The 13110-nt window shown below is 43.9% G+C and overlaps 1 protein-coding gene across 1 annotated transcript; it reads left to right on the top strand.

Annotated features, from left to right (window-relative positions):
• Positions 1 to 1226: 1226 nt before the first annotated feature.
• EBPL (emopamil binding protein like) lies at positions 1227 to 7366 on the top strand. Its single transcript, XM_023749118.1, has 5 exons — positions 1227 to 1247; positions 1450 to 1696; positions 5005 to 5076; positions 5182 to 5320; positions 6827 to 7366. Exons 1-5 carry the CDS (start codon positions 1227 to 1229, stop codon positions 7065 to 7067), a joined length of 720 nt encoding a protein of 239 aa, XP_023604886.1. The 3' UTR covers positions 7068 to 7366.
• Positions 7367 to 13110: the final 5744 nt, after the last annotated feature.

Genomic DNA, 13110 nt, shown 5'->3' with positions numbered 1-13110 from the left:
GTAGTGCATCTTGGGCTTTAAGGAGCACTAATTGCCTGAGGCTTTTAAAATGCAGATTCTGACTCAGAGGGTCTGGGGTAAGGCCTCCCAGTGTTGATCTGTGGACTCTTTTGATTCAGCAGAATGTAGAACTGGGCTGTTAACATTATGTAGATGCTGTAAAAAAATCTTATTCATGACACTTGTTAAAAAATGGTAAGAAAGACTATTCAAGAGGGACCTTCCGTCTGTTCCATTTCCATGCCCCTTATTCTATTCCATTCACCAGTTTACTCTGTTCATCATTTTTTTATTCATTTGATTTTTAGATTCAGCTGTTTATTGATATGTATTTGTTGTCACTCTGTTCATATTTTTTATTCTCAGAGGGAAGGGGGTGGGGGTTCAGGAAGAGATTAGACAGAGATCTTAAATGCATGTATGCATTACCTGTGGACACAGACAATAGGGTGGCGAGGGCCTGGGGTGGGGTGGGAACCGGGTAGAGGGGAACTATGGGGGCAAAAAAGAGGGACATCTGTAATAATCTCAACAATAAAATTAATAAATAAATAATAAATAAAATCACTAAAAAAAAAGAAAAAAGAGGGACCACCGCAGGGGAGGGCTTTGCATTAGGAGAGAGATCAGGTTCAACTCCAAATACAGCAAGGAGAGGTGGAGATTTATGGCCAAGGTGGGGTTAGTGGATGGAAAATTACTAAGAAGAAACATCAAGCCTAGGATTATTCATGGTAGCCCCACTACTAGGATTCTTGCTGAAGGCAGGCGGGTGTGAGAAGATACAGAGGGTGGGGGATAAGGAATTTGATCAGATGTCTGCATCCCCATGTTTATTGCAGCATTGTTTACAATAGCCAGGACATGCAGGCAACCTAAGTGCTCATCACTGGTGAGTGGGTCGAGAAAATGTGGTGTATATGGAATATTTTTCAGCCATTTAGGAAGAAGGAAAACCTGCCGTTTGTGGCAACGTGGATGGGCCTTGAGGGAGTTATGCTGAGAGAAATAAGTCAGACAGAAAAAGACACATACTGTATGATCTCACTTTTACGTGGAATCTAAAAAACAAACAAATAAACAAATCCAAACTCCCAGGAAAAGAGATCACATTTGTGGTTACCAGGGGCAGGGGGTAGAGGGTGGGAGAATTGGACGAAGGTGATCAAAAGATACAAACTTCCAGTTGCAAGTTAAATAGTACTAAGTATGTAGTGTACAATGCGATGTCTATAGTTAACACTGCTGTAAGTTGTTAAGACAGTAAGTCAATCCTAAGAGTTTTCATCACAGGGAAAAAACAAAAAGTCATTTTTTTCTTTTTTTCAATCTATATGAGATGAGGGATGCTAATCATCTCACAACATAGGTAAGTCAGGTCATTATGCTGTACACTTACACTTCCACAGCGCTGTGTGCCAACTGTATCAATAAAACTGGAACAGAAAGATACCAAGAAGGGGGACTTTTACTAAACTGACTCTGCCGCTCTTGCTAAAACGACTAAGGCCAAGGACAAAGCCCAAGTTCGAGGCCCTGTTGAGAAGAAGCTCAGAGGAGTCAGAAAGTCTTTGTTGCCCCTATCACCTCCGAACCTCCGCTCTGTGGGAAGGGCATGGCTGTGGCTTGGGTCCGGGAGACCTACTCCAGCCTTCCGTGTGCATCCTTTCCTCTAAACCTGGCAGCCAGTCACCAAGTAAGTGGTAATGATCACAGCATTAGGCTTGTTAATGCTGTAATTAACCAGCAAAGACATGGTTAAGGTTAAGCAGTAGATGAGGAGATACCAGAGGCTTGATATGCTGGGACAGATAGGTAGCAAGGCCTGCTTTTACTGTCCAACTCCCTGCCTTCCGCTCAGCATTAACCTTGGCTCCCCGCTTCCTCCGCCCCCTTCCCGAAGTATTCTTCAGTTTTGCTGAATTAAATATAGGTTTAGACACACCACGTTCTCTCAGCTCCAGGCTTTTGCACATGCTTCTCCCTGACATACCCTTCCCCTTCGCCCAGTTCGGGAGTCACCCCGTGTGGGGTAAGGCCTGAAATGAAGGTCCAGTGTCATGTGTGCCTTGACATCTGGTAAAATCCAGAGGGCCCCAAATGGCCTACCTGCAAGTCCCTTCCCCACCCTGCTTTCTCATATCAGGCCCCTCAGCCAAACGACCTTCTATGTGGCGGGGACCAGGCACAGTGCCTACCATCCCTGAGTAGTGGGCTTCCGTTCCCTGCCAGCCCTCGGAATTATTCAAACGGGCAATCACCTCCTGCCACAGGGACCAGAGGTCATTCCATCCTCTTGTTACTACACAGCCTGCCTCTGCCAGCCCCTCCTTGTCATTCCATTTCCAAGTGCAGCCCCACACGGCCCGCATGACGCAGTGCCCTCCTCCCCAGGCTGGGAGTGCATGTGGCTAAGAATCGGCCATCAGTCTCACCTGCCCAGCGTCATGTGTAGTGTACTATGTCATCCCCATGACGCTAGGGGGGAATCCTTCCCTCACCCACAAGGTGAGAGGCAGTGATCAAAACACCTCACCTCCCTCGTCTGGCTTAGCTGCCACTTCCTCCATGTGCCCACACTCTGTCACCATCACTCATTGCATGGCTTGACCTCACTAAACGTGAGCCACTTGCAGCAGGCGTTGTGTCCCAGTCGTTGCTGGCACAGAACCTTCCGTGTGCTCCAAAAGATTTGTTGAATTAAAGAATGAATGAATGGTGTTATATTTCTGAATGTCTAAACACCCACTAACCTCTTAGATCCTAAAGCATTGACATTTTACTTGTGATGTTTTCTTAGATTTTTGGATGCATAGAGGGTACATTTTGCCTATTGTATATATGTTTAAATTTAGAGGAAAATTTTTTGCTTTCACTATTATGTTGTTTTCTAGTTAGTTCATAGCTGGCAGTTGGCTGAGGACAAGCTGACAGGCGCTGCCTGGCCTGCTGTGTCTGTGTGTTATTCCATTAAATAGCTAATCCTGTTTCCTGGCCATCCCTTCTCTCAGAATAGCCCTTCATTAGAACCCTTTTGTCCCTGGCCCCCAATGGATCCTAACTCTGGCCAGTAAGAGACTAGGGCAACGGTTCTCAACCTGTGGGTCACGACCCCTTTGGGGGTCGAACGACCCTTTCACAGTGGTCGTCTAAGACCATCGGAAAACACGTATATAATTACATATTGTTTTTGTGACTAATCACTATGCTTTAATTATGTTCAATTTGTAACAGTGAAAATACATCCTGCATATCAGATATTTACATTACAATTCATAACAGTAGCAAAATTACAGTTATGAAGTAGCAACGAAAATAATTTTATGGTTGGGTCACCACAACATGAGGAGCTGTATTAAAGGGTCGCGGCATTAGGAAGGTTGAGAACCACTGGACTAGGGCTTTGTGCGGCTCAGCCCAATCAGAACATGCTGCTAATTTTTGACCATTCATACCTTTTTTAAATAATGCGAGAACAGATTTAAATGGAGAGAAGTGGGAACGTTTGGTTTTTTTACTTTGATTATTTGAGATCTTAGGACCAGAATATTTTACAGAGAGAAAGAGAGAGAGAGAGAGAGAGTGTCAAGAAAGGAGAGAGGAACAGAGGGGGGGAGGAGGGAGGGAAAGAGAGAAAGAAAGAAGGAAGGTAAAAAAAAGAAAGGAGGGAGGAAGGGGAATATGGCCTCACCCAGTGCCTGGCTCTCAGTCTGACTCTAAAGGCTTGCACACCTCATGGTGATTTCTAAAGAACCATCTTGACAGCAGGGTCTGGAAAATTTCTTAGGGCATGCCCACTCCCCCATCTGCACAATTGAGGATTTGGTGGTAGTTATTAGTGAATCTGTCCCTGTAGCAAACTGAAATGCCTCTTTTGTCCATTTTGGATTCATTCTGTAGTCCAGGCTGTATTATTCCCCTCCCTTTCCTTCTGTCCACTTCAGCCCTTAATTTCCTTCAATTATTAATAAACATATCCTTAATAATAACTTTCCGATATTTAAATTATACTTACAGACCTTATATTTAAATTTTAAAGTAAGGAATTATATTGTATTTACAAGATAATTATTAAAGACTAGAGGCCCGGTGCATGAAATTTGTGCATGGGGGTGTGTCCCTCAGCCCATCCTGCACCCTCTCCAATCTGAGATTCCTCTCACAATCCGGGACTGCTGGCTCCCAACCGCTCGTCTGCTTGCCTGCCTGATTACCCCTAACCGCTTCTGCCTGCCAGCCTGATTACCCCCTAACCACTCCCCTGCCAGCCTGGTTGCCCCCAACTGCCCTCCCCTGCAGGCCTGGTCCCCCCCAATTGCCCTCCCCTGCAGGCCTGGTCCCCCCCAATTGCCCTCCCCTGCAGGCCTGGGTCCCCCCCAACTGCCCTCCCCTGCAGGCCTGATCACCCACAACTGCCCTCCCCTGCTGGCCATCTTGTGGTGGCCATCTTGTGTGTTGGAGTGATGGTCAATTTGCATATCGCCTCTTTATTATATAGGATTGTCTTTGCAAAATCTGATTATGTTGAATTAATATAGAATTCTGCTACTTATAATGGAAAGGGGGGGCAAAGAGGGCACACATGTGAAAACACTTTGCAGACTGTAAATTATTTTAACAATCCTATATAATAAAACCCTAATATGCAAATCGACCGAACGGTGGAATGACTGGTCGCTATGAACTGACCACCAGGGGGCAGATGCTCAACGTAGGAGCTGCCCCCTGGTGGTCAGTGTGCTCCCACAGTGGGAGCGCCACTCAGCCAGAAGCCGGGCTCATGGCTGGCAAGTGCAGTGGAGGTGGCGGCAACCTCCGTGGCAGCACTAAGGAGCAGCGAGCTGAACAGTAGGGAGCAGCAAGCAGGTGGGTGGTAAGGAGCGAGGGGTCCCAGACTGTGAGAGGCCACAGGCTTGGCTGAGGGACCCCACCCCCACCCCCAGTGCACGGATTTTGTGCACCGGGCCTCTAGTATAACAATATTGTTATTGTTACTTGTGTTAGGTGGCAAATGCATTTCGTCTCAGGGCTTCTCTTGCCGTCCACTAAGGCATTCTGAAGAATGCAGAGAGAATGGTAGCTATTCCTTTTATCTCATCCTAAAGGTGGGGAGGGGGGGAAAGGGTCATTTCCATTGACTGTCATAAAAAGGATAAGTAACAAAGTGTGCTTTGTTTTTAGGGAAAGAATATGGCAAAGCTGATGCAAGATGGGTTAATTTTGACCCAACCATTGTGTCTGTGGAAATTCTGACTGTTGTCCTGGATGGGTCTCTGGCATTGGTCCTCATGTACGCCATAGTCAAAGAGAAATATTATCGGTAAGTAAAGAGGAGAAACATTAGCAGTCCCAATGCTTACGTGACATTTAAAGGAGATTATGATCACATTTCTTTCTTTGTCAGACAAAAAGTAGAGTAGAAACAAAAATTGTTTCTTATTAGATAAGGATCATGGTGCCAGTAGGACCATTTCAAACAGTTCAAAATAAAACATCTGAGAAATATGATTGAGGCACTATATAGGCAAGCCTGGTGTTAGCAGCACTGGATGATTTGCACCGATATTCTGGAGGATAGGGTAATATTTCCATCCTCTCCCCCATCCCCAAATCACTCTAGAAAACTCCTATTCCACTTGCTACAAAGTACATTCTCTTGTGTGATTCTGAGTTAGACATGCCAGATAAGTAAGAAATCTTTCTAGGGTATTGAGGATATGAGGAAGGCAGAAGCATGGGGAGAGGAAGGAGAAAGGTGGATGACTCACCATCCATCAGTCAGACTCTGAGACTTTCAACCACCCTTCCTCCCTTTTCCTTCCTTTCCTCCTTAAGGACAGAGTGACCTGGGGTAAATAGATTGCTAACCTGGGGATGATTCCCTGAAACAACGTCAGGAGGTGCAGTTACATTCAGTGTTCTACTGTCTTGTATTGAATAAGTTTTATTTATTTAAAGCTTCCTCATAAAATTTCAGATTTGAAAGAGACCTCAAGGGTCATTTAATCCACTTTTCCCCCACACAATTTTACATAGATTCTCAGCAGAAAAAATTAAATTTCTCCTCGGTACCTTGACATGTCTTTGACTCCAGAGTCTTGATTGTAGACTTACTACATGCACCCATTTGTTTATTATTTCAAACATTTATAATATCTGCATTGTTGAGTATTTACTTTGTGCCAGGCAAGGTGCTCAGCCTTTTATCTACATGTCTCATTTTTTAATAATACTCATATTTTAAAATATATATATATATATATTTATTATTTCAGAGAGGAAGGGAGAAGGAGAGAGAAATAGAAACATCAATGATAAGAGAGAATCATTGATTGGCTGCCTCCTGCGTACCCCACACTGGGGATCAAGCCTGCAACCCAGGCATGTGCCCTGACAGGGAATTGAACCGTGATCTCTTGGTTCACAGGTCGATGCTCGACCACTGAGCCACACTGGCTGGACCATATCTCATATATCTCCAAAAGGTTATGTGAGAAAGGGACTGTTATCCCTTTTACAACAGGTGAAATTGTAGCTCACAAAGAGATTCACATCCAGGTCTCATTGAATCTCCCTAAGAATAGAAGAGGATACCCGAGAGACCTTATTGAACTCTGAGAATAGTCTTCTAGAGAGGACAGTGCTGCTTCTTCAAGGAAAACGTGGGTCTTCATTGATTAGATTGACTTGCCCTGTAAAGGAGCACCACATGGAAGCTGAAGTCCACCTTCAGAGAGGTTTTCTGTCCTGGAAGACTGTGTTGATGCTGTCATCACTCAGGGTGCCGAGCTGGCGGTTTCATCCCTAGTTTCTTTCTCTTTAACAGGCACTTCATACAGATTACTCTGTGCGTGTGTGAATTGTATGGCGGGTGGATGACTTTCTCCCCGGAGTGGCTTATGGGAAGCCCCAACCTCAACACCAACAATTGGCTCTACTTTTGGGTCTACCTGGCATTTTTCAATAGTGTGTGGGTTCTGATCCCAGGACTGTTACTGTGGCAGTCGTTGGTAGAACTCAAGAAAATGTATCCCAAAGGGACCAGCTTAGGGAAAAAGTTCCAATGAATTTTCAAAAATCATAAACATTATTTTCTAGCTTTATGAGCCAGACTGGATTAAACCTTTTTGTTTTGATAAAATTTAATACATTCCAGTCTACAATTTCTTTTATATTGTTATTCCTAAACAACCGACTTCAAATTGATTGTAAGATGGCAAGATTTAGTTGTTGATTTATTTTTCCAGTTAAATGGCAATATAGGGAACAGAGAATAAATTTTAACTTGTAATAATCACATAGTTAATTAAACATTTTTATATCTAAGATTAATTGTGCTATGTTAATAAAGCCAATAATCACAAAATACTGTAGAGCATGTTATATTAATTTTTTTCCAAAGAACATGTTGTTGCTTCAACTTTTAATATTATTAGTCATTGTTTCCAAAATGAAACCAGCAATGAAATAAATGCTTCTAATTTATATTTTATCAAACTTGTGAAGCCAACAAAAATGACAGCAGTTCGAATTGGTGAGGGGGCCAACTCCTTATGAGTGACATTGGAGTTTCACATAGACAAATGATTGATTTTCAAGAAGGAAGATTTGAGTTACCTTACAAAAATACATAGTACAGCCCGTCCACTTGTTCCCAACATCAGACCAGTCTTGCAGCTAAACTTGGCTTAAAAAAAAAACAGCTGAAGTGTAGCTGGTCTGAAATACTGTAGGCAGGGAATGTGGAGAAAGGACAGAAGGGAACATGGAGAGGGTGAGTCAGTTCGCACACCTGCGCAATGTGGGGCAGGCAGGGCGGGGAAGGTGCAGCGGCAGAGCCACCACCACCTCCACCTCCCCATCCCCCGGGAGGTGGATTCTCAGCCCCACACAGGGATCCCCAATCCAGAGCAACAGAGAAGGAAAGGGGAGCCCATGTCGATTGGGCAGTGGGAATCAGTGGGGATTCGGGCCGGTCCACCTGGAAGTCTCAGACCACACCATCCCAGGCAAAGAAGGATTTCTTTCTTACAACATCAGCCTGGGAAGATCCTTGCAATTCACGTGTGAGGGAGGGACCACGTGGCAAAGATTGGGGCTGGCGGAGGGATCTATTTGGTACACCCAGCAGTGAATCTGAGCAGCCCTTTGCTCTCCGGGAGAACTTTGGGCAAAGTGGAAGGGGGCTGGACAGCGTGGCTTGGGAAAGACGATCAGTCTTGCACAACTTGAGCACACGGGTAGCAAACCTACCCCCACCTGCAGAACAGCTGGGTCTTCCCCATTCTTCTGCGACCCGGCAAAGGGGAAGGCCTCTGGGCTGAAAATTTGTACTCCTACGACTGGGTCTGAGGGTGCAAAGGACTCAGCTATTTGGCCGGTGGGAAACTGGGTGGAGGCCCCTCCGAGCGAGGGTCAGACACGCTGAAAGACTGGAGTGCCATGCCAGGCTGATTTTATATTTTTAGCCCCTCCTGCTTGGTGTGTCAGCGAGGAGGTACCAGGAAGCCAAACAGAGCTGAGGCATTGCAACCGGAATGGGCTATGGACTGGGAGATAGACGGCCATGTCCTGGGCCCTTCAGCTGCATTAGGGGGAACCGAGCTGAGCTCCCCAGGGAGTTCAGCCAGCACAGTCCTAGGAAGGAGAGAAAGTGCCCTTCCCCCCTGCTACAAGCTATGGGCACCACCCGCAGTACAAGTCTGTTTAAACCAAACCGGCCAGGTCTTGGAAACCACCGCAGAGCCCAGTTCTGTGGGGGAAGGGAGAGAAGCTGCGAACAGGGGCATTCAATGTATGAGACCCCAAGAAGACCCAGCCTCGGCTATGGAAGCCCTGCCCACCAGACTAGTTGGGGCTCTGCACTGATGAGCTTCAGACAGGTTGCCAAGGGCCAGGCAGAGACAGCAACTCTCATTGGCTTGCACCAGAGAACCTCTGGGAGGCCCAGACACGCACACCAAGAGGCCAGACTGAGACAGCATCGGAGTAAAATCCAGCGAGTTCCACAAATAGCAGACCCAAAGGGTAATCACAGTGAGCCCCCAAGTCAGCGGAGACTAACTCCACTTATTTTTATTATTTTATCTTTTTAACTTTTTTTATTTTTTTCTTTTGTATTTCATTTTCTTTTAGTTTTTTCCTTCTTTTCCTTTCATGTCTTTTATTTCTCTTTCCATATATTCTGGTTTTTTCCTCTTTTTTCATTTTTTACCTTTGTTTTTTTCTCCCTATTTTTCTGTTCCTATTATATATTTTATTTATTATTATTATTTTTAAAATTATTATTGTAGTTATTGTTTTCTTTTTTATATTCTTATTCTTTCTCTTTCCTCTTCCTTCTTTCATGTTCTCCTTTTTGGTTTCTTTTTTTTCATCTCTAATTCTTTTGCTCTTTTGTCTTTTAGTATTCTATTTATTATTATTATTTGTGGTTGTTTTTGTTGGTGGTGGTTTGTGTTTTTTTGTTTGTTTGTTTTCACATTGTTTTCAGTTTGGTCTTGTTTTGCCTGGTTTTGTTCTGTCAGCACTTGTATAACAGTTGTCAAAAGGGGTCAGTGTTGAGCCTCACAGTCAGCCAGCCTGAATGTGTCAACAGCAATTAAGACCCAAATACAACAGGAGGGCCCACATAAGCCATACAAGGGACATTCCATGAGTACCCATCTCAGAAGATTAAAGAGACTACACCACTGGGTCCCACAAGACACCCACTACAGAAGGCCACCACACCAAGATGGGGAGTTATAGCAGTCCTATCCAATACACAGAAATGGGGAGACAAAGAAACATGACCCAAATGAAAGCACAGGAGGAATCACCAGAAAAAGAGCTAAAGGAAATAGAGGCAAGCAATTTATCAGAAACAGAGTTCAAATTAATAGTTTTAAGAATACCCAACAGCATGAAAAGGGACATAGAAACCATGAAAAACAACCAATCAGAAATGAAGAATGGCACAGCTGAAATAAAGAATACACTGGAAGAAATAAAGAATAAGAGGAAGCTGAAGATTGAATCAGCAAATTAGAAAACAGTGTAGAAAAAAAATCACTCACAGCAGCAAAGAGAAGAAATAATTTAAAAGCATAAGGATAATTTAAGGAAACTTTGGGACAGCATGAAACAACAACATCGGCATCATAGGAGTAACAGAGGGAGAACAAGTGAGCAAAGGATAGAGAACCTGTTTGAAGAAATAATGACGGAAAATTTCCCTAATCTGGTGAAGGAAAAAGTCATACAGGTTCAGGAAGCACAGAGAGTCCCAATTAAGATGAACCAAGACACATCATAATAATAAAAATGGCACATGTTAAAGACCAGGAGAATCTTAAGGCCAGCAAGAGAGAGCAGTCAGTTACCTAAAAGGCAGATCCCATTAGACTGTCAGCTGATTTCTCAACAGACACTACAGGCCAAAGGGAATGGCATGAAGTATTCAAAGTAATGAAAAGCAAGGATCTGAAACCAAGACTACTCTATCCAGCAAGGCTATCATTCAAAATTGAAGGTGAAATAAAGAGCTCTGCAGACAGAAAAAGGCTAAAAGAGTTTATTATCACCAAACCAGCATTGCAAGAAATATTAAAGGGACTGCTGTAAGAAGAAGAAATTGAAAGAGAGAAAGGAGCCGAAACTGGTTTGGCTCAGTGGATAGAGTGTCGGCCTGCGGACTGAAAGGTCCCAGGTTCGATTTCGGTCAAGGGCATGTACCTGGGTTGCGGGCACATCCCCAGTGGGAGATGTGTAGGAAGCAGCTGATCGATGTTTCTCTCTCATCGATGTTTCTAACTCTCTATCTCTCTCCCTTCCTCTCTGTAAAAAATCAATAAAATATATTTTAAAAAAAAAGAAAGAGAGAAAGGAACAGAGGCATAGAGAATAAAAATGGCAATAAATAAGTACCTATCCTATATAATAAAAGGCTAATATGCAAATTGTTCCCTTCAGGAGTTTGACCGACCAGGAGTTTGACCACTCACTATGATGTGCACTGACCACTATGGGGTGGCGCGGAATGAAGGAAGGCCCTGGCTGGCAGCTGGCAGCTAGGGGAAGGAAGGAAGCCCTGGCCGACAGCCAGAAGGCCCTGATAGGCCCTGATCACCGGCCAGGCCTACAGACCCTACCTGTGAACAAATTTTGTGCACCGGGCCTCTAGTCAATATTAACATTAAATGTAAATTGATTAAATGCTCCAATAAAAAAGATATAGGGTAGCTGAATGGATAAGAAAACATGATATATATATATATATATATATATATATATATATATATATATGTATATATTGTCTATAAGAGACCCACCTCAGAACAAAAGACTCCCACAGGATAAAAATGAAAAGGATAGAAAAAATTTCAATGCAAATAGAAATAAAAAAAAAAAAAGCTAGGGTAGCAATACTTATATATGACAGAGGAGACTTTAAAACAAAGGCCATAAAAGAGACAAAGAAGGTCACTACAGGATAATTAGTGATGTTGAGCATTTTTCCATATGTCTCTTGGCCATTTGTATGTCCTCTTTGGAGAAGTGTCTATTCAGGTCCTCTCCCATTTTACTGCCATTTGACCTAGTGATTCCAATATCCTAAGAAGCCAGAAACACCAATCTGAAAATATATATGCACCCCTATGTTCATAGAAGCATTATTTACAATAGCTAAGATCTAGAAACAGCCCAAGTGCCCATCAATAGATAAATGGATTAAAAAACTGTGTACATTTACACAATAGAGTACTATGCAGCTATAAAAAAGAAGGATCTCTTACCCTTTGAGACAACATGGAGTGGACTGGGGAGTACTCTGCTAAGCAAAATAATCCAGTCAGATAAAGTAAAATATCACTTGATCTCACTATATGTGGAATCTAATGAACAAAATAAACTGATGAACATGCATCTGTTGCTGATGCATGTAACAGAATGACAGGTCTCAGAGGGGAAGAAGTTGGGGTGGACGGGAAGAGATTAACCAAAGAACATATATGCATATATGCATAGTCCATGGATACAGACAATAGTGTGATGAAGGCCTGGGGTGGGTAGGGGTTGGGTGCAAGGGGGCAAGATCGGGGAATGGGGGACATTTGTAATACTGTCTACAATTAAAAAAATACATGCCCCAGTTGGTTTGGCTCAGTGGATTATATATTTTGGTTTGACCTGTGGACTGAAGGATCACAGGTTCAGGTCTGGTCAAGGGCATGTACCTTGGTTGTAGGCCAGTGATAGCGAACCTTTTGAGCTCAGCGTGTCAGCATTTTGAAAAACCCTAACTTAACTCTGGTGCCGTGTCACATATAGAAATTTTTTGATATTTGCAACCATAGTAAAACAAAGACTTATATGTTTGATATTTATTTTATATATTTAAATGCCATTTAACAAAGAAAAAACCAAAAAAATGAGTTCACGTGTCACCTCTGACACGCATGTCATAGGTTCACCATCACTGTTGTAGGCTCTATCCCTGACCCCTGGGCAGGACACATGCCAGAGGCAACCAGTTGATGTGCCTCTCTCACATCGATGTTTCCCTCTGTGTGTCTCTCCCCTTCCCTTTCATTCTCTCTAAAAAATCAATGGAAAAAAATAGCCTTGGGTGAGGATTAACAAAAAAAATACATAGCACATTATTATAAAAACTAGAGGCCCGGTGCACAAAAATTTGTGCACTGGGGGGGGGGGTCCCTCAGCCCGGCCTGCGCCCATTTCAGTCCAGGACCCCTTGGGGGATGTCCACCTGTTGACTTAGACCCACTCCCCAGGGGATCAGGCCTAAGCTTGCAGTCAGACATCCTTCTGGCATCCAGGGAGCCCTCGGGGGATGTCTAACTAAAGGCTTAGGACCCCAAGGGATAGGGCCTAAACTGTTAGTTGGACATTCTTAGTGCTGCCACGGAGGTGGGAGAGGCTCCTGCCACCACCTCTGCGCTGACCAGCCATGAGCCAGCTTCTGGCTGAGTGGCACTCCCCATATGGAAGTGCACTGACCACCAGGGGGCAGCTCCTGCATTGAGCATCTGCCCCCTGGTGGCCAGTGCGCATCATAGCAACGGGCCATTCTGCCGTTCAGTCAATTTGCATATTAGCCTTTTATTA

This window comes from Myotis lucifugus, unplaced genomic scaffold, assembly GCF_000147115.1.
Source record: "Myotis lucifugus unplaced genomic scaffold, Myoluc2.0 scaffold_7, whole genome shotgun sequence".
NCBI classification, from domain to species: domain Eukaryota; kingdom Metazoa; phylum Chordata; class Mammalia; order Chiroptera; family Vespertilionidae; genus Myotis; species Myotis lucifugus.
Note: the sequence above shows the minus strand (reverse complement) of the source record. Positions and strands in the feature narration are given on the sequence as shown.

Bases quoted from the DNA above. Each gene is read 5' to 3' on its own strand.
- EBPL (XM_023749118.1), top strand. From the start codon at position 1,227: ATGTCTATAGTTAACACTGCT. The intron at 1,248-1,449 runs GTAAGTTGTTAA...TGGAACAGAAAG, and splicing joins TGTCTATAGTTAACACTGCT to ATACCAAGAAGGGGGACTTT. The intron at 5,077-5,181 runs GTAGCTATTCCT...CTTTGTTTTTAG, and splicing joins TGAAGAATGCAGAGAGAATG to GGAAAGAATATGGCAAAGCT.